This window comes from Pseudonaja textilis, chromosome 5 (genome assembly GCF_049901715.1).
Source record: "Pseudonaja textilis isolate UNSWEBS1 chromosome 5, rPseTex1.2, whole genome shotgun sequence".
Classification (NCBI taxonomy): domain Eukaryota; kingdom Metazoa; phylum Chordata; class Lepidosauria; order Squamata; family Elapidae; genus Pseudonaja; species Pseudonaja textilis.
The window spans coordinates 34,401,116-34,421,887 of record NC_141994.1 but is presented as its reverse complement, the minus strand read 5'-3'; the positions used below and the strand labels follow the sequence as shown (position 1 = coordinate 34,421,887).

General features: G+C 34.8%; 2 protein-coding genes across 3 annotated transcripts; one reads left to right on the top strand and one right to left on the bottom strand.

The window, feature by feature from the left end:
* The first annotated feature begins 7,284 nt into the window (after positions 1-7,284).
* Positions 7,285-15,193, top strand: KRR1 (KRR1 small subunit processome component). Its single transcript, XM_026699363.2, has 10 exons — positions 7,285-7,422; positions 8,627-8,802; positions 9,583-9,717; positions 9,872-9,997; positions 10,146-10,229; positions 11,023-11,079; positions 12,253-12,423; positions 13,007-13,084; positions 13,208-13,301; positions 14,109-15,193. The coding sequence occupies exons 1-10, from the start codon at positions 7,353-7,355 to the stop codon at positions 14,252-14,254; spliced, it is 1,137 nt and encodes a 378-aa protein (XP_026555148.1). The 5' UTR covers positions 7,285-7,352; the 3' UTR covers positions 14,255-15,193.
* On the bottom strand, positions 14,534-20,542 carry LOC113435510 (glioma pathogenesis-related protein 1). 2 transcript variants are annotated; one of them, XM_026699392.2, is made up of 5 exons: positions 20,209-20,542; positions 18,325-18,570; positions 17,144-17,253; positions 15,383-15,465; positions 14,534-15,170 (listed from the first exon to the last, which is right to left on the bottom strand). In XM_026699392.2, exons 1-5 carry the CDS (start codon positions 20,389-20,391, stop codon positions 15,031-15,033), a joined length of 762 nt encoding a protein of 253 aa, XP_026555177.1. In that variant the 5' UTR covers positions 20,392-20,542; the 3' UTR covers positions 14,534-15,030. The 2 variants fall into 2 exon arrangements, with proteins under 2 accessions (XP_026555177.1, XP_087790595.1); XM_087934469.1 differs by having other exon boundaries at positions 15,386-15,465; positions 20,209-20,522.
* Between the last annotated feature and the right edge of the window lie 230 nt (positions 20,543-20,772).

Genomic DNA, 20,772 nt, shown 5'->3' with positions numbered 1-20,772 from the left:
TCGGGTGGTTGTTTAAAACTGTTTAAAATGGCTCCACTTTTAGACGAACTGAAAATGGAACTTAAAAAGTACAAAGAAGATGCACAAGAAGGGAGAGGTTCTTTTGGCTTCATATTTCAGTTTTTAGAAATGGAGATTTGTAATTATGAGAAACAACCAGAAATGCCTGCAGAACAAGAAGATTGCAACAAAGAAGAAGCCATCTTTAATGAATAAGTAATCTTCGATCGGGGAAAAAAAAAGAAAGGGGGGAAAGAGAATGGAAAGTTTAAGATTGGGAAAAACAACTCCCCCCCCGCCCGCCCCCCCCAAAAAAAGTAGAGTGAAAAATAAGTATAAAATCAGAAAGCAACAGAAGAGGGAAATGCAGAAGAGAGAACTAGAAGTAGAGAGACAAGGGGGTAAAAAGGGGAGGGAGAAGATGAGAGGGAAGAAAGAAAGGAAAAAAAGTTATAAAGGACAGAAACAAAATATAGAGAAACAGGGCCTATTTAGAGATAATGGGTGAAAATTTAATGGAAAAAGGGATTCTGCAAAGGTACATAAGATAGTATTGTTATATTAGAAACAGAAATAATTTTAGAAAATATGAAACAATGTATGATTAAAATGTTTGATAAAATAGCTATTGTAATTCAGTGGAATGCTTGTCAATAAATAAATGTAACAAAATGAATATTTAATGATTTACAAAACATATGTGAAGAGAAATAAGGGAAAAATTAATTATGGAAAGATTATATGTGTCCCCAAGGAAGTATGATATTTAATTGAAAAGAAGTGTTAAAGATGTTAAGATTTTAATGATTATTAATGATAGAACTGAATTGGAATGGAATGAGGGTTTATAATTACATATATTTATAATCCTTTTTTTTTTAAAGAATATAATGTGTATTATAAGAATGTACCAAGCAGAATTCGATTGGAAGTTATGTATTATGTATAAAATTGAAGGTCATAACCTTAAGGTATATATTGAAGTTTAAATGAGAGTTGAATGAATGTAATTAAAAAACTATGGGTAACTTTTAATCAATGGTAGAAACTTAAGGTAGATACATCAAGCTGTGGTGGTGCAATGCTTAGACTGCAGTATTGCAGGCAAACTCTGTCCACAGCCAGAAGTTCAAGTCTGACTGGCTCAAAGTTGACTCAGCCTTCCATACTTCCAAAGTCTGTAAAATGAAGACCCAGCTTGTTGGGGGCAATGTGCTGACTCTGTAAACTGCTCAGAGAGAGCTGTAAGTCTAAGAGAGCTGGTATGTAAGTCTAAGTGCTATTGCTTTTTTGTCCCTTGGTATTCTCTGTGACATTTTATAGAAGTGAAAGTTGAACTTTAGAGAAGCAGATAGGAAAAGTATTGATGCCTTTAAATTTTGATGGTGAGAAGAGTGAGAATACTATGAATAGCCAACATAACAAACCGATAGATCATCAAAAATCAACTCTGAGTTCTTACTTGAGGCTCAGATATCTTACTTTGGACATATGATGTGAATACCCAACTCTTTGGAAAAGGCTCTAATACTGGAAAGAAAGAAGGAAAGAGAAGGGGACAACCAATAGCAAAGTAGATGGATTCCATTACAGTGCAATGAGTGCACCTGTCAAGCCCGAAATTGACATGTGTGTAGCCATTTTAGTTAGGCTTAGTATATATTCTTTTTCTTACTTTCTCTTGGCGGCCATGGGGGAAAGGTTTCGACACATTCCTAAGTGGGGACGAGGGGAGATAGAGAGTTGTTTAGGCTAGGTGATTCTTCTTCCCGTGGGAAAACGAGCTGACTGTGCTCAGGCCCCTTGAGGTGGAGATTTATGACATCAAGCAATGTTGAATAACTTCTATTGGAGAATGTGACTTTTGGGGGTTGTTTCTAACTTCTAATGTTGTGGGGTAATTCCGGGTTGTGTCAGATCCGGAATTACCACGGACTTTGCCAATTTGATGTTTTCCTAAATAAAAGAAATTGTCTTGGAAGATGGACTTTGCACTTTTCTTTTAAAATAAATTTCGTCACTTGGAAACTTGGAAACCTGACAGCACCATTGGGAAACTTGAAAGAACAGATGTGGGATACATCATTGTGGGGGAAAAATATCTATATGGTTGCTAGGAATTGAAAACAATTTGTGATCATTCATCAATCAATAGGAGATAAGAGCTGCAACACATCTTTTTACAGGAGTACAGGAAGCAATTAAAAATTGAGACAGATCACTGATCTATCTAGTGCAGAATTTTTAGCTCTAACTAGTCTTCCAGTTTTATACAGGAGTTTTTTCTAACCCAATTTGTTGATGTCAAAACGTTTGGATCATCTATGGTACCACTGAACTAAGGGCTACCATGTCCCTCTAGTTCAGAGGGAGGCATTTCCACTAAAAATGTCCCAGTTTCTAGGAGCCCAGCTGGTGGAACAGCAGTAGCTGCCGCCCAAGCAACAGTAGGATTCAGTTTTAAGGGTGGTTGCAGCCTCACACTAGTGACAGTAAGGTAAACAAGTTCTGCATTTATTGCTTTTAATTACACAAAAAATCTTAAAAATGTTGTTTTAGAACTTCAAAAGAACTCTTATTAGAAGCTCAGTTTTCAGTATAGGCCGGTTCTTATTCAGAAATCATAACAATGAAAGCATCTTCAGAGTGTACTATTGCAAAGCATCCTTTGAAATTACGATTCGGAGAGCTGTACGTTTCTAAAGGGAAGGAATCGTTAATCACACTCCCCTTTATTTTATTTTATTTTATTTTATTTTATTTATTTGTCAATTGTTTATGAGATAAGTAAAAGTGTATACATAATTATGAATACATGAAATGAGTACATATAAGAAAAATAAAAGAAAAATAAAAGAAACAATAGGACAGGGACGGTAGGCACGTTGGTGCGCTTATGCACGCCCCCTACAGACCTCTTAGGAAAGGGGTGAGGTCAATAGTAGACAGTCTAAGGTTAAAGTTTTTGGGGTTTGGGGAAGAAACTACAGAGTCGGGTAGAGTATTCCAGACATTGACCACTCTGTTGCTAAAGTCGTATTTTCTGCAGTCAAGCTTGGTGCGGTTAACCTTGAGTTTGTATCTGTTGTGTGTTCTTGTGTTGTTATGGTTGAAGCTGAAGTATTCATTGACAGGTAGGACATTGCAATGTATGATTTTATATACCATGCTTAAATCAGACCGAAGACGGCGTAATTCAAGGTTTTCTAGTTCTAGAATTTCAAGTCTGGTGGCATAAGGTATTCTACAACGAGTAGAGGAGTGGAGAACTCTTCTTGTGAAATATTTCCGGACTTTCTCAATTGTGCTAATATCAGATACGTAATGTGGGTTCCAGACTGATGAGCTGTATTCGAGTATTGGTCTAGCAAATGTTTTGTATGCTCTAGTTAGTAGTGTGATATTACCAGAGAAAAAGCTACGTAAGATTAGGTTAACAACTCTTAATGCCTTTTTGGCTATGTAGTTGCAGTGGGCACTAGCACTTAGATCATTAGAGGTGAGTATTCCAAGGTCCTTTACAGAGCTTGGATCATCAACAAGATCTTGACTATTCAGCTTGTATTTTATTTTCGGATTTTTTTGCCAATATGTAAGACAGAGCATTTATTTGTTGAGATTTGAAGTTGCCATTTGTTTGACCATTCTGATACACAGTCAAGATCTTCTTGAAGGGTAGCAGTATTGTCTGTGGTATTGAACAGCTTTACATCATCAGCGAAAAGAACGCAGTTGCTCTTAATATGATCACAGAGGTCATTTATGTAGAGTATGAAGAGAGTTGGTCCTAGAACACTGCCTTGGGGGACACCACTATTGACAGGTACAGAATTTGATAGGACACTCCCAATTTTGACCATTTGTTGTCTGTTTGACAGGAATGCTTTTATCCAGTTATGCAGTTGTCCAGAGATACCATAGGATTTTATTTTTAGTAGTAGTTTGTCATGTACCACTGAATCAAAGGCTTTACAGAAGTCTATGTAGATTGCATCTATTGTTTTGCCCTGATCAAGTTGTGTAGTCCATATGTTTTTGCAGTGTAAGAGTTGCAGATTACAGGATAGCTTTTTTCTGAAACCAAATTGTTTATTGGAGAGTAGGTTGTTTGTCTCTAAGTGGAGGATGATGGATTGGTTAATAATTGATTCCATGACTTTACAGGTGACGCAGCATAAGGAGATTGGTCTGTAATTTTCAACTAGGCAGGGGTCTCCTTTTTGAAGATGGGGATGACTGTGGCTTGTGACCATAGGTTAGGCAAGGAACTGGTCCTGAAAGATTTTCAAAGATTATGCTTAGAGGTTCGGCTATGGCAGTGGATAACTTTTTTAAGAGATAGGCACATATTCCATCCGGTCCAATAGATAGGGATGGTTTTAGATTGCGTAGTGCTTTTTCAACATTGTCTTCTGTAAAATCGATATGTATTAGATCACTGTAGTTATCTGTGGTTCGGCTAGGAAATGCTGGGCATGATCCATTGCTGTTTACAAATACTGAGCCAAAAAATGTGTTAAAGATGTTGGCTTTAATGGTGTCGTCGTTGCAGTCTTTACCATTAGGTCCTATCAGGGTGGGATGGACCTTGAATCTTTTAGTTTGTTGTTTACAAAATTGTAAAAAGCATTGGTGGAATTGGTGCTTAGAAGGTTTTCCTCTTGTTTAATATGATAATTGGTGCATTCGGTCTTTATTTGGTGGCATAAATTTTTGTATCGGCTTTTGAAATTGGCAACGTGACCAGATTTGTTTTTCCGCCAGAGTGATCTCTTTTGGATTGAAGTTTCCTTATTGTTATGGGCAATCTGTTTTTTTGTTTTGTTTTGGGAGTAGTTGTTGGTACATATAGTTTGATGACTCTTTTGACTTCAAGTAAAAATATGTTGTAATGGTCTTCAACAGTATTGCATCCATTGAATAGAGATTGCCAATCAAGGGATGAGAGATCGTTGTTTATAAGATCATAGTTGCCTTTTTGAAATTATAATTGGGGATCACATCATTGTGGTGGTTTTTGTGTGGACGTATGTTGAGACAAAAGTCAATCATATTGTGGTCACTGCTGGAAAAGGGTTCTTTAGTTTGTATTCCGTAAATTAAATTCAAACTATTGCAGAAGATGAGATCGAGGCAGTTGTTTAGTCTAGTGTTGTTGGATACTAGCTGTTCCAGTCCCAGATTTGTAACAGCATTGTAAAAGGTTGCATGTATGGTTTCAGTTGTACATTCATTTAGGGTCCAGTCAATATGAGGCAGATTGAAATCACCAAGAAAGATAAAGGGTATGGGCAGGATGCTGCCCATGTTAGTAGTGTATTTAGCTTGTTTACATGTTCAATGTCATAATCAGGTGCTCTGTAACATAGTAAGAATCGAATTGTGATATTTAAGGAGAGTTCACAGATAATGGTCTCAGGAAGAGCAAGCTCCTGGGTAACTTGGATATTTTTAGATGTAAGGACTTTTTGTAGAAGATAGCAACACCACCTCCTCTACGAATTTCACGATCTGATCGGTAAACATGATAGTCTCTTACTGTGGTAATGGAGTCGGGAGAGATGCATTGAGCCATGTTTCACAGACAAATATAATGTCGAATTTAGCCATATTTAGTAGGAGGAAAAATTCAGGTATTTTATTTACAAGGCTTCTTGCATTGAGTAGCTTGCATTTAAGGCCAGCAGTAGTTGGAGTTGAGGTAGTTAGGGCGTGCGTGCCTAGTCTTGGGTGATGGTGGGTTGGTTGAGGTAGGGTTGTGGTTGAAGGTTAAAGCTGAGTTGCGGGATGTGTGACTTACTTTTGATACAGTCAGCATGGTAGTCAATGTACAGGTCCTTCTCCCCATTGTCGAGACGTTTTTGAGTTCAGTGCGGAGTACACGGGAGCGGGCACGTTGCTGTATGGTTAGGTCAGGGCGACAACGGAGGTTCTTATGGTTGGTGTTGGTTTTGGCGAGTGAATTTATAGTGTAAATGAATTTGCGTTTGCTTGATTCATTTTTGCAAATGACCCTGCAGAAGCGTGGGGTCACAGAGCCATCACTGTTTTTGAGCTCTCGGCCAATGCGGGAAATGTCAAGTATTTCATCAGGAGAGATGGTTGATGCTTGATAATCACTGATGATGTTTCGGACAGTTGTGATGTCATCATTATCATTGATGCCCTCTAGACCAAATAAGATGGCGTTTGGACGTTTCCGTTCACGCTCAACAGACTCTCTGATGAGGATTGGGATATCAATATTTGTCTGGGTTATGTTTTTTTGTGGATTGGGTTGTGGATTGGGTTGTGGTTGTTGAGTAGAGATGTGGTTTGTAGCTATTGGGTGTTCAGGTTTTTGCATTGTGTCTTTTTTTTTTGAGGTTGGATAATCTTTCTATTAAGGCGTCCAGGGATGCTACTTTGGTGTCAAGGGATGTTAATCGTGTTTCAATGGTATCGACTCTTTCCAACAGATCCAGTATGGGTCTGCATGAATTGCAGAGAAATGGAAACTCATTGGATGATTTTAGGTATTGAATCAATTGCTTGGGTAATCCCAAGCAGTCACGATGAGCGTATTTGTTACACAGAGAACATTTGATGGAGTTTTCATTATCCTTTAGAGTTTTGTAGCATTTAAGGCATGTGCAGGAGTCTTGTGGTTCATTGTTGGGGATTAAATTCTCTTTAGGTTGTGGTTTGGCATTGGATTTTTTTCTTGGCATGGTAGGTTTGTTAAGATAGTACGTTGATTGAATTAATTAATGGAACAATTTTGGGTAATCAATATAGCCAATATCACACCAATCAATCAATTGCAGTAATCTCTCTAGTCAGATAATTTCCTAAGCAACAATCAACCTAATCAATTAATTACACCAACTACTAATCAATTAATTACACTAATCATTAGTCACATTGTTCAATTAAATTCACTAAATCACTGATTTTACTAATCAATTAAATTACATGAATCTTGATCTTTAAAACTAGTCAATAATCACACTCTTTGCACTAAACACTCTAATCACAATAATCAATTAATACAATAAATCAATTAAACCATTAATAAAATATTTTATAGAATTGATTCTATAAAATTGATTCTGTATTAATAATGCCGTCTTAAAACTGATTCCGGATTCATTTTATTGCGAACGCAAATGACAGACAAATACGAGGTAGCGTTGGGAAAAAGATTAACCAGATAAATTTACCGTAATTCTAACTTGCCTAATATTCTACATTTGTATCTCTATGGTGGACTTTTGCGACCTCCTCCGTACTCCCAGGATCACCGCATCTGCGCTTCCGTTTTGTCACGTGGCGGAGGCGGAGATTCCGCGGCGCCGGGAAGTGAGAGCAACATGGCGGCCTCTGAGAAGGCTGAACGCCGGAGACGCCGGAAACTCCCGAAGACCGACAGCGCGGCTCCAGGTGATGCCATCCTCCCATGTCGAAGCGTGACTGCTAGTCGGACGTGCTATGGTGGCTTGTGCTTTTTTTTTTTTAAGGAAGCACTTGGGCATATAAGCTAATTTGTGTTGAAGTCGGTTGTGAATAGTGTGTTGAGGTCGTTGGCTGTTTGCTGCACGTTACTAATTACCGTAGCTGGGGTTCAAAATCCGCATCATTAAGAAATGCAAAGCATCTTTTGGCCGTCCGTATTTTTGCAGACCAGATAGGCTGTTCTTATCCTCTTTGTGGATGATAACTATGCAGTGGGTGTCATTTATTTATTTTTAAAATAAATTCATCTTAGACATTTATAGCCAACTTTTTAGTGTGTTCATATTTGTTTTTTCTTCAGTATATTTATTAGTTGCTGTGAATGCTCTTGGGCTAAAGTGCAAAATAGCTAAATTCAGAGTGGCTGTGGCTTTCTTTCAAGAGATGATGTATAAAGGCATATATATGGTACAGAAGTGTCGGCCCTCTAGCTTTTCTGTTATTATATATTAAAGTTCTATATATGGGGAGACAAAATACTTTTATATATCTAGAATGAGAGAGAACAGTCAAATCACACTGTTGTCTGAAAGAAAAGAGACACTGCTTTACTGTTACCTGTTTTAGGAAGTTTTTTTTTTACTGCAGCAGCAGCAGCAGGTCTTAGGAAATGCTCTGCTTTTACAATTTTTTCCCAAAGTGGCGGTGTAAAACATTTTGAAGATGATTGCAAGAAAATACATAGAAGTCCCCAGTTATTAAAAAAAAAGTTGGCTTATTTAGAACTTAGAATAACTTTGTCACTTTGAATGTACACTAATTGGCATACGTTAAAATGAAATTTCGTTGCATACAGCTCTCACAGGGTCTCTATCTTTTTTATGAAAGTCTTACAATGGCTGCATTTATAACAGTAATTGCTGGATTATGGTAGATTTGCCACCAACAAAGGGGGCAAATGCATCTCCTTGCCAGTTTTTTCTTGCTCCAGATTGGCACTGTCATAGCACTGCTTCCTTTTGATCAGCTAGGGAACCTCATTGCTAGATGCACACTTAGTGCTATTTTTTTTTTTTTTTGATGAGGTGGAATATAACTTGTTGCTGAACCTTCTGTTTCTCCGGCTAATAATCTTCAATCCAAATGTTTTTATGTTTGAAAGACATTGTAACATAAATATTTTTGCCAACAGGAGATGAATCCGAACTTCTCACTGTTCCTGATGGATGGAAAGAACCACCTTTTACAAAAGAAGATAACCCTAAAGGACTTCTGGAAGAAAGCAGCTTTGCTACTCTTTTCCCTAAATACAGAGAAGCTTACTTGAAGGAATGCTGGCCATTAGTGCAGAAAGCTTTGAATGAACATGTAAGAATCTTTACTTACACTTTCATAGAGGATTTTGAGGAAAATCACGACTTACCTGTATTGATGAATAACAGGTGTTTACTATAGATGATTCCCTTATTCACTGTCTACTTTGTGAATTCCCAAATATGCAAATAAAGAGGCCTGTAGTAATATGTTCCGCAAGCAAGCTATTTCTATATTCACTGCACAAGAGTTCCTATAATAGTGTGTATCATGTCAGTTATTTAGAAATAAATGAATTTCAGATGATTTATTAATAAGTTTGTATTACAAACATAGTTGAAAGCAAAAGGGGTAATACTGATTCCAAGATTTTGAGATCCCCAGGGCAGGCTGTAATTAATGAGTTACATGCCTTAAAATATGCCCATCTACTCATCCCCCGTTTTAGCATTTGCTTGATTCTTCTGGCTTCAGATTGATTTCCTAGGTAAAAAGTCCAGGATTTTTGAAGATGGCAGAGAATAGATAACAAAAGGAAAAAGTAGGAAGTAGGACCTGAAGATTTCAAAGGCTGCAGTTGAAGCCTTGTTAGGGCTGTGGTCCCTAATTGACAACACAAATCCAAACATTCTTCATATAAAATCTTTTAATTTAAAAAGGCATCTGCTTAAGACTTCTAAATAAAACCCTTACCGTTATGAAAATGTCTAATTCTTCTTTGTTCCTAGATACTAATACTTTTTTGTTTATAAATTTTACTGATCACATACATTTCTGAGATCATTAAGAATTTGTTCTGTTCTTCTGAAAATAGTTTGTTGTCTTATGCTACAGCATATAAATGCAGTTTTAGACCTAATTGAAGGAAGCATGACTGTCAGCACAACAAAGAAGACCTTTGATCCATATATCATCATCAGAGCCCGAGATTTAATAAAACTTTTAGCCAGAAGTGTTCCGTTTGAACAGGTTTGTTTTTCTGTCTTTTAAAACTTTAATTCTTTAATTTCAAGAGGTCTGATAACAAACTCTACCTGATTAAGAATCCCGATTCAGAAGTTTCTTAAAAGAAAATGAATATGTTATAATAAGATACTTGATTATATCTCTGATTTCCATTCAGTCTGTACGTGTCCTTGAAGATGATATTGCATGTGACATCATTAAAATAGGATCCTTGATCAGAAATAGAGAAAGATTTATAAAAAGAAGACAGAGACTTATTGGTCCAAATGGATCTACTCTAAAGGTATGTATTGTTCTTTTAACTTCTATGCATAGTTATTAAAATAGGTCTTCTGTAAATGTGATCTGAATGCTTGTTTTCATATTCAGTAAAATATGTGCCTATGATAATTGCATCCTGAAATGTATACTGTTATCTTGTTTTTATGTAGGCACTAGAAATATTAACCCGTTGCTATATCATGGTTCAGGGGAACACTGTTTCAGCTCTTGGACCTTTTAATGGTTTAAAAGAGGTAAGATCACCTTGGGATAGAACATTTTGCACATTCAATTCAAGCTATAATAGTATTTCATTTAAATTTAAAGAAAGAACCTATATACTAGTCCATAATTGTAATAAAGATTTGATTTTGGGAAATTACCAAATAAATCAGTAGTTATATTGAAGTTCTATTTGTTGTATTAACATAATTTTATGTAACAAGCTAAATTCTATGGTTATACTGTGCAAGACAAAATGTGATATAGATGGAACATTGTGTCGGAATGTGTTACTGTCAGAATTCTGATCGTTGCCGAACAGAATCCAAATTTAACGTGATCCAAATTCTTACACACTAGTAGTCCTTTGTGCAATATGTATAATAATCCTGTTCCAGATTAGGTCTTCAATAGTTTTATTAAAATTTTAAAGGATACATATACTTAAAGAAAATAACATTTTAAAAATAATCTTCCAGTGTTAGAAATGTAATCATCTAGGAATTAACTCAGGGTAAATAACCTGTATCCTACAAGTTACATACAGCCTTTACCATTCATTAGCAATTCCAGAGTTTTTTTTTCTTATAATCAGAGTATAAGATACCAGTTTTGCCTCTTAACATCCCCTACTCTCTTACTGCCCAACAAAAAATATCCAAAAGGAGAAATGGAACCTAAATTTCAGTTCTACACCTATAGGACTTGGACAGGGCAGAAACAGTGTACAGTATGTGGCCACATGATTGAAAAACTTTCCTCCCCTTTGGTTTAAATCATTAAAATTAATCAGTTTGCAATCTTGTCTTTTTAAAAAAAAAATAGGTTAGAAAAGTTGTTCTGGATGCCATGAAGAATATTCATCCCATATATAATATCAAGGTAAAATAAAAATAATTGATCTAAAATCATTTTGATTGACTTGTTGATGTATTGTCTTTTTAGCATCCCTTTGAACATGCTGTGTTTTGGGTAAAGGAGTTGTATGTTTTTTCAGAATTCTGCCGTGAAATTGATTGGATTGAATTGAATCCCAAACCAAATATTCAGTACACATCAGAGAATAATAAATAAACCCATCAAATAAAAATAATGATATCAGTTCTATAGAATGCAGGTTATAATTCTGACATTGTAAGCCATAGTCAGAGAACAAGGGAATGCAGTAATTTTGCATCCTGAATTGATTCTTAGCTGTTTTCAGTTTCTTTGCTGCTAAAAATGGAAAAATTCCTCCAACTGCCCATCCATGAAACAATCATGGAAGTTTTCTATACCTAACGGTCTTTCAGTCAAAAGAGTATAGATTTGCTTCTTTAAATATTTGGGATTACAAATTCATTTGAACACAAAATTTAGATAAATATGCCATTTGCTTCTTATTTTTTGCAGTTTATTGGTTCTACAGGTAAGTCCTTGATTTACAGCCACAATAAAGTCTAGAATTTTGGTCATATGTCATTGGAATTATTAAGCGGGTCACCGTATGACATGGCTCAACTTTAGGACCATGCTGTGGCTTCCTCCTTAAGTGACCATGCAGGTCATTAAATAGAGCATGGGGTACCTAAGGCAGAGAGGGAATCCTCATCTAGTGCAGCCATGTGCAAGTTATGGGGTTGCTATAGTGTGGCTGCTTCCATTTAAATGGAAATGGCTCCTTCTATTGAGGTCAGTTTCCTCTAGGAATGTGTGCCTTTGTTTTAACCCACAAAAGACAAGCCAAAAGCTCTCAAAACCATTGGGCTTAACAACCATACTGAAAAGTCAGCAGGTTGTAAGTCTTATATTTTTGTTCAGCAGTGTGATAATTTTGAATGGTCAATGAAGGAACTGTCGTAAGTCAAGGACTACTTGTTTTAATGATCTGGAGAGGAGGAATCATTAAATTGAGATAATTGTTACTTATACTTGATTATTTTCTCCTATGTTAATGTGTACAATTATTAAATGAGTCTGTATCTGTGATATATGAAACCTGATTTTTCCTTAGGCTAGATAAATCAATAGAGTTTTTCTTCTAACTAATTGCTTGATGTTTTAATATGTTTAAAGACACTAATGATTAAGAGAGAATTGTCAAAAGATCCTGAATTAAGATTGGAAAGCTGGGAACGTTTTTTGCCCAAGTTCAAACATAAGAATTTGAACAAACGGAAGGAACCAAAGAAGAAAAATGTCAAGAAAGAATACACTCCCTTCCCACCTCCACAACCAGAGAGTCAGGTCTGTTTAATCTGAAATTTTACTGAACAACCTAACGGAATTTCCTGACATATGATGCCTTTAGTACATGAATCCCAAACTATGTTGTACCAGATGTTTAAGAGAAAAGGTAGCCTTCAAATGTGGCTAGTGAGGGAGATGGGGTGTTTCAAAATGTGAATAAATAAATAAATGATAACTCTACATCATCTGGATGGCACAGGTTCCCCATTCCTTATTTTAGTGTATTGTGAAATTTAACCAATGTTTCCCTATGAATATAACCTAAAGATAACAATAACCAATTGCATTTTATTGGAAATAATTGTCTTTAATTGCAATATATATGTGTAATGATTTGCTACCCAAAATAACTTAGTAGGTTAAACTAATAGTATAAATTGATTGTGTTTAAATTAAGAGTTTTATGTTTAACAGTATCTTTTCAATTTTAATATCACTTGGCTTTGTTGTTGCACTATGAAAACTATTAACTTCTGATTTTTTAAAATAAGGAATCATAGCAACTGATTTTTGAAAATATGGAACCAAGGCAACAATTTTTACTGTGGAATTTTTACTATGTATCATGCTATTTTTACAGGTTGATAAAGAATTAGCAAGTGGTGAATATTTCTTGAAAGAAAGTCAAAAGAAGCGTAAGAGAATAGAAGAAATAAAGGTACGGTCCCTTGATTTCTTTGTTAATTAACAGTTGCTGGTTGTATCCAAAATGAAGATTGATTTGTTAATTAAAATATGTATTTAATTTTGTATATGCTACATGATCTTTTTTTATTGTTAGGCAAAGCAAGCAGAAGCAATTAGCAAGCGACAAGAGGAGAGAAATAAAGCTTTTATTCCACCTAAAGAAAAGCCTGTTGTAAAACCAAAGAAAAGTAAGATTGGTTTATTATTATTATTATTGTTTTATAAAGGGGAGTCTCTGTGTTGAGAGGAAGCATTTTGATCTGTTACTCACATAATAAATTACTACTTTCAGGGCTCTCTGTTGAGAAGGCTGAGGGCCAAAAATGGAAATTTAATGTGCTAAAAATATTATATTCTAATCCAAGAAAATACATTGGTTTTTGAAATACGTAAGGTATCAAGAATCTCTCTCTCTTGACATTTACATTCTGAAAATGTCTGAAAAGTTAATTTATAAAATTAAGTGTGATATGCAAGACCGAGAACTTATCCACCCCATAAATAGTATTTTAAACAAGATGGACTCTACTGTAGCATGGACTCTATCTACCTTTTATAGACAAAAACAATTACAAAATTATTTTATAAAGTTATCTTCACATAACTTCTATTTCTGTTTTCCCAGAGTTTCTACGACGACTGATTAAATATTAGGTATATTAGCTTAAGACCAAGCTTAATTCAGAGCATTAATAACTAGATTAATCTGAAATACTATTTATAGGCCTTGGAAGTTATTTAAATGTAATTAATAGCTTTAGATCCAAAATCTATCTAATGGTTGAATTTAAAGCTTACAATGTAAAATAATCTCTTTAGCAACATCTTTGTAGGACACGTTAGTATAACTGGATTCATTAGCTTAACATGTAACTCCTTTTTCGTGTTCTATGTTTTCATTTGAAAAGTTACTTTATTTGTTATGCTTGGAAGTGTTTACCATATCTCTTGGATAAGACATCTTCATAAGAAAAATATACTCTTTTATTCTGTAGCGACAACTGAAACAAAGATTGATATTGAAGCAATTAAAGAAAAGGTTAAAAAAGCAAAGAAGAAGAAGCTTGGAGCAATACCAGAAGAAGTTAAATTAAAAATTGCAACAGGTGAAAAGAAAAAGAAACCATCTTTAAAGCTATAGCACTTCACTTTTTGCAAGGAGGAAAGCTATGAACTCAGTTAATGTAGAAGATGAAAAGTTGCCTTCCTTGAGGGAAGAAGGGAAAAATACCTTTCCAATTTTTTAATCTAAAACTGACAGCTTGCTCTGTTGTATTTTTAGCAATATGGAAAATATTTCCATACATGTGATATCCATTAGAATAAACAGTTGACCTATAGCTATTGGTGTAAAAATGATAGTATACACAGGATTATCATTGAAAAGATTTTATACAGAGTACAAATACTTACCAACATACTGTTTTTATTTGTTTTATTGCATGGGATTCTGAAAGATAATTGTCTAATACATTACAAGAAATAACTGGTTTTCTGAGGGCAGCTAAAACATTTTCTAAACAAAAATGTATATTGCTTTATTGATGGTTTTGTTTACTAGGCTTTCATAAACTATTTATATATTTACTCAATCTTTTTGGAATGGGTCTTCTTTATGCTTTGTTTATATTACTGGAAAATTTGGCTTTCCAAATGCTGGTTGCATTTGAATATTGAGTTACTTTTTTCATTCAGATCAACAAAGAGCCAACAGTGTGATAAGCAGAGTAGAATGGTACTTTGTGAATGTTGTTGTCAATAAATTTATGTTCATTGCGTGTTTACCTGTTGAACTTTTTCTGCTACTTGTACTTTTTTATTCCTAAAAAACATTTTGAAAATGTATCTAAAAATCATGGATGTCTTACTATTCTTATCAATGTATTGTTTAATAACAAAAGTGTTTTTTGTTCCAGTTTATTTATACATATACATTCTGGGATAATGTTGCTTCAGAAAAAAGACAGTTGAAAAAGTTATTAAAAATGAAGATGTTCTTAGGACTAGAACAATGATGCAATAGGTATCACAATATGGCTTCTTCACCCATACTTCACCTACAAATAAATTTCAAAAGTTATTTACAGTTGCATCTAGGTTAATGACAAATCAATATAATCATACAAAATTTGTAAATTTGGGACTTCCTAGCTAGATAATTAAAGATTGGTATTTCATTCCTGAAAGTTCTGTTTTGAAAGGTTTTTTTTTTTAAAGATCCTAACTTGGGCCAGGAGATGAAGAAATTCATGCTAGACCTTTTACTTACCACAAAGTCTGTCTACGCAAGGCTCTCCGTAACATTCACTGCAAGTTACTCCTGATTTATATGGCCATGTTCGATAATTTCCACTGTGCAAAACAATAATTTTATCAGCTCATTTAATACAGAGACAGGAGAGAAGTTTGAACCACTCTTCTTTCAAGTCAGTGCTTTAACTGAATTATAATCTGAAATAATATTTGGTAAGTACTGGTTATTAAAACCATAGAATGGTGTTACTAGAAACGAACACAGCCAACTACAACAGAAGATTTCTTACATTTAAATCAATGAAATGGTTTAAAACAATCACTGACCACATCAGTGAAATCTATAATTACCAAAATAGTATCCATTAAATGTGTAGTTGAGAAATTCACATGCTGGGCTGAGCTATGGCCTGAACTTCAAGGTAACACGTGAACAAAGATTAATAGTTTAAAAACGCTTTCTTAGAACTTTTTGCTTTATTTTTGCTATGCTTGTTCTAATTCTATTGCTGATAATATTTGAAGTTTATTGTGTTTACACATGTTAAATGGTTCAGTGATGTTGGACTCTTTGTAGCAGTTCCCATCCATCTTGAACCTCCTGACTTTATATTCTCCAATGATGGCTTTTATGAGAGATTCTTTTAAGATGTTGGTTTTAGACTACTATATGTTTTTTCCAACAGTTTTTTTTTCTTCTACATTTATTTATTTATTTAATTTATATTGCCACCTACATACTGTACTGTACATTATAACTTGTGCTACTGATCTGCTCTCCAAAGTGGGAAGAAAGCTACTTCCTTTCTTAACCACATACTCCAAAATTACTAGCAACAGGAGGTGACATAGCATTAATTTTATTTCCACTTTTTTTTTGCTAGCAAGTAACGCTACAAGCTGTGTGGGCCTTATCTCTCTCATATGATGGTATTAAAAGGGTGAATGCCAGATAAAGGTCTCGAAGAAAGTATGTCATGGCACTATAATAATAAGGCACTAAGGCAGGGTCAAGATGTGTAAAATCAGAAGACTTTAGGAGAAGTCTTTTTCTCTGTTTCAACTACATTTCTACTTTTAAAAAAATTCCCAAAGTGCCTTAGTTCTTCACCTTCTAGATTCTAAAAAGATTCTAAAAATCAGAGTTTAGTAGTAACAAATAATGAAATCCATGAGAATTTATTTAATTGTTTGAAAAACTTATAATCAAAAAGATCTCCACAGTCAAGGATTATGAGTGAGTGAGTCTTTGGATTCATCTTCCCGTAGAATTTTACAGTTACTGCTTGCAATGCTTTTGTCCCTGACATTAACCAATCTTAGAGAAATGGCCCAGTAGCAGGCATTCCATTAGTGTTTCTCGGCTTTAGCAACTTTTAAGATGTACGAATATTGACTCCCCAGCCAATTCGAAAATATTAACCATACTCTTTAAATTGTAGTTTACAGGAAAGGATGGGAAAGGTTGCCCCAGCACTTTAAAAGGATCCAGAATATTAATAGGATTGATTTCCTCATAATTCAGCCCATTTCATGTAATTACAGTTAGAGTAATCTGGTATGGATCTGGTACATGATCAACCAAAGCTAAATTTGCATTCTGGAGATAGAACTCAACATTTGTTTTATTGTGGGTTTTAATCTTGAGTTATAATTTTTCATATCAAAGGAGTAAATGGATATTAATACACATAGGTATCAGTTTCTCAATTCCGAAAGAAGTTAGAGATTTTCCTTCTAAGATAATTTCTGACAAATTGCAATTGAAAAATCTTACCCAGGTCCATAATCACAAATGAAGTGTGCAGCATCAGATCCACCAAAGCCTTGTACTACAGGACAATAGTGAACAGCACAGCCTACTTTGTAGGTTTTTGCCCAAACCATCTGAAAATAAAAGTGGTATATTCTGTGGTAAGTGTACACTATGGTATATTCTATGGTAATTTAGTATGTAAGATTAGCCCACAGTTGTGCTAAAAATTGGATAGATATATAGCATTTTCTTTAATGATGATGACATGTTAATGTTCAAAATATTAACAAAATTAATTTACAGGCATATTAAATCAATCACTGACAGCTAATATATTGAAGTAGGCTTAACAAACATGAAGTACTCTTGCTGCTTTGCCTGATACAACTCACTGCTGCTTCTTTTTTCAGATCGATATATAGACTTAGATTGTGAAATTATTTTGAAAACACCACTTTCTCTTATTTTTTTCATACCTAAATACTAAAAACCTTTCAAAATAAACTCAGCTTTTTTACATACAGACTGGGATGGGGATAGAGAAGAGCATTTTTGTGTGACCAATCTGTAGGTTTATTATAACTGAAAAGTGTTTCCTTAAACATATAGAAAGTTGTTCCCATGGTCAGAGATCTGAAAAAATGAGATTCAACTTAATGTTTTCTCCCAAACTATATATTAAAAACAACAGATGAAAACTTCTCTGTGACTTTTATCATTCCATCAAGAATAATTAGAAATGGATGATTTCTGATTTATTGGCTAGAGCCAAAATACAAAGAAGGAAGATTTTTCGTGATTGGGCAAAGCAACAAAATAATACATCTCTGAAAGAGAAGATGTGTATTTATTTTTCCTTCAGGTTATTAAATAAAATGGATGCAAGAATAGCTAGTCAGCTGCTGTTAAGCTTGAGATTGGGTTTGATGGCAGTGCCATAGCAAATGCTAACAGTAAGGCACAAAGCCACTGGGTCATGGAAAAAGGGTATTTTTAAAAAGTTGGGATTGGTGGTGGCTCAACATTTGCCTTTATACATTGGTCACTTTTTTTGGCCTAGGCAATTTTAAAGTACAATTGCAGGCATGCCAAGTGGAATCAATCAATTTGGAAATTGTAACGACAGTGATCTAGATTTTTTTTTAAAAAATGACAACTGCTATTTTTAGAAATCATAATGCAAGATATAATTAATGACTTACCTGAGTATAATGCCCACATACATGTTTACAATGTTGAGTAGCATAATTGTAATATTGGACTTCATTGTACCAATTAGTGAGGGCTGAAGTTACATTAAAATACCAAATGCTTCCAGTCCAAATATTTTCTCCGACTACTGTGAAGTTTGGGTGGGCCTTCCCTGGTGACCGGAGATCAGGATTATGATTAAATTGGCACATATTTGCCCAGCCAAGAGCAGTCTTTGCAAGATCATGGTCCCAGCTCTACAAAAGCATAATATATATTATGATCACTTTATTTGGTAATCCTGGGTTTAAAAAATAATAATAATGCAATTGTTTCCCCATTTCACCGTACTACATAGAGTTGTATATAAATTTTATCCCTCGGTTCTAACTCACTTCTACTGCAGATTGGGGAATACTTAAACCAGAATGCTCAATGCCTCTCTGGCTTTGCACTGTTTTATAGTTTTTACAAAAACGAGCTAGCTGCCTGCTTATTCCTGACTCATCAACATGGATATGAATGTAACTATATAAATACATGTGCAAAAATGAAAAAATTGATGTTATGCATTGCACTGAACCATATGTTGTAGAATAAACTACAATTAACTAAGACAAATAAATCATTATGTAATCTGTGAATCCAAACTGGCATACTAGCTTTGAAGAAAAGTCAGAAAAGGCATTAAAATTATTTTATATAATATTTCCCTCTTCAAAAAGTAACAGCTTTTTAGGAAGAAGGGGGTCCTGTGGGACCATGGCATGATGTTCATTTTGCATCACACTAGTGATATTCTTCTCACAGTTGTTATTTAAAATTGCCTCAATAGCTGGTCACATTAAATGGGATACACATTTAATCTCTGGTTAGACACTGGTTCTCAGCCTTTCAGCTAAGATCAAGCATGTGTGTAGTCTGTTCTCATAAAGTGCTTAACTGGATCAAGTAATCCTCATGGCTTAGATTTAGCCCACAGGATATTCATACTTGTGTAGGATTAAACTGATTCTAGCCAGTCATTTGGGTAGAACTAGAACAACTAAAGACAAGGCAGTTGCCCCCATTTGCCTATGTAGACCACTAAGAAAGGGCTAGGAGAAACAGCCCATATATTCATTACACAGCTCCATGTCAAGGCCCAGAATGGAACATACATTCCAAACATTGAATGACTTGTGATATTATAAAGCATTGCCAACGTGTTTTTGAAGCCAAGGTTCATGGGATGCTAGTAGCATTTCTTGGAGAAAGTGGGTGAAACTTGGTATTTCCTAGATAATAACTTTAGACCCAATTGGTGTGATTTGCTGCACAAATCATTGGTAAGTTTAGTGACATGGTTATTCAGAGCATGGCTTTGATACAATGCCAAAGTTGCTCCAGAAAAATTGGCCTTTTTTGCACTATATTACATTTGCCAGACGTACTAAGGAACAAGACAGTAGTACTCTTTTGAGATTTCTATCCCATCTATTTTTTAAATTATATAATTATTTTTGAAACTGGCAAACCACCCAGCAGGAGACATATTTAAGGGGGGAGGAAGATTAGTGGTTTGTTTGAAAATGTGCCTTCTTGTTCAGAAATCAACAGATGTTAGGACAACAAAAAGGACCTAGAGGGTTAAAGTGTAAATGGTGTCTCCCACAGCAACTATTTTGCCAACCGTGGGAATTCTCATAGCTTCCATTTGGAATTGATGTTTGCTATACACTCTCAAAATTTCCAGCTTCAAAAGCAACAAAATTAGTATCAAGCCTTGTCAGAGAATTAGTTTCAGCAGAGCAAAATTCTCTTAAAAGAACTAGAAATATCTAAGCCAATTCTAAACCTGCAGGAAGTATGAAATGTACATTCTTCATTGCTACAGATTATGATGATTTCCTTACCATCCGTTTCATGTTGCTAGCTGGTGGGTCCACATTGGATCGGAATCTATTATGCACTCTGACACATTCTTCAATAAAGTGTGCATTTTCAATATCCGGTAACGTATGTTGGTTATAAAAACAGCAGCACACTTGCAGTTTCAGGAACAATAAAATACCAAAGATCAGGCTTTTTTCTGTCATTCTGGACTGCTACACAATGAGCCAAAATATTTTAAAACAAAAACCAAGTTATAAGAACTCCTTTAGGCTATTCTGTTTAACAACTTCTGCTTGGCTTTTATTTAATCTTTCTTTGGTTCCGTTGTTAACAATTAAAGGCACCCGGAAATGAACAAATACCTACAAGTTGAAGGCAGAGCCTAGTGATGGATGAGTCATTTTCATCCACTGAATTGTTCCTGTTCTTACACTCTTTTATAATCCTATCTTGTATGTAAATCTTAAGTAATGAGAGAACATTAACGATGTCCTGTGATTTATATTGGGAAGTTGTCTAATTTTTAAAAATTCATTGTTTTTTATGGTTTGCTTAAGTGTTGAAATCCAAACTTAAAATTAAAT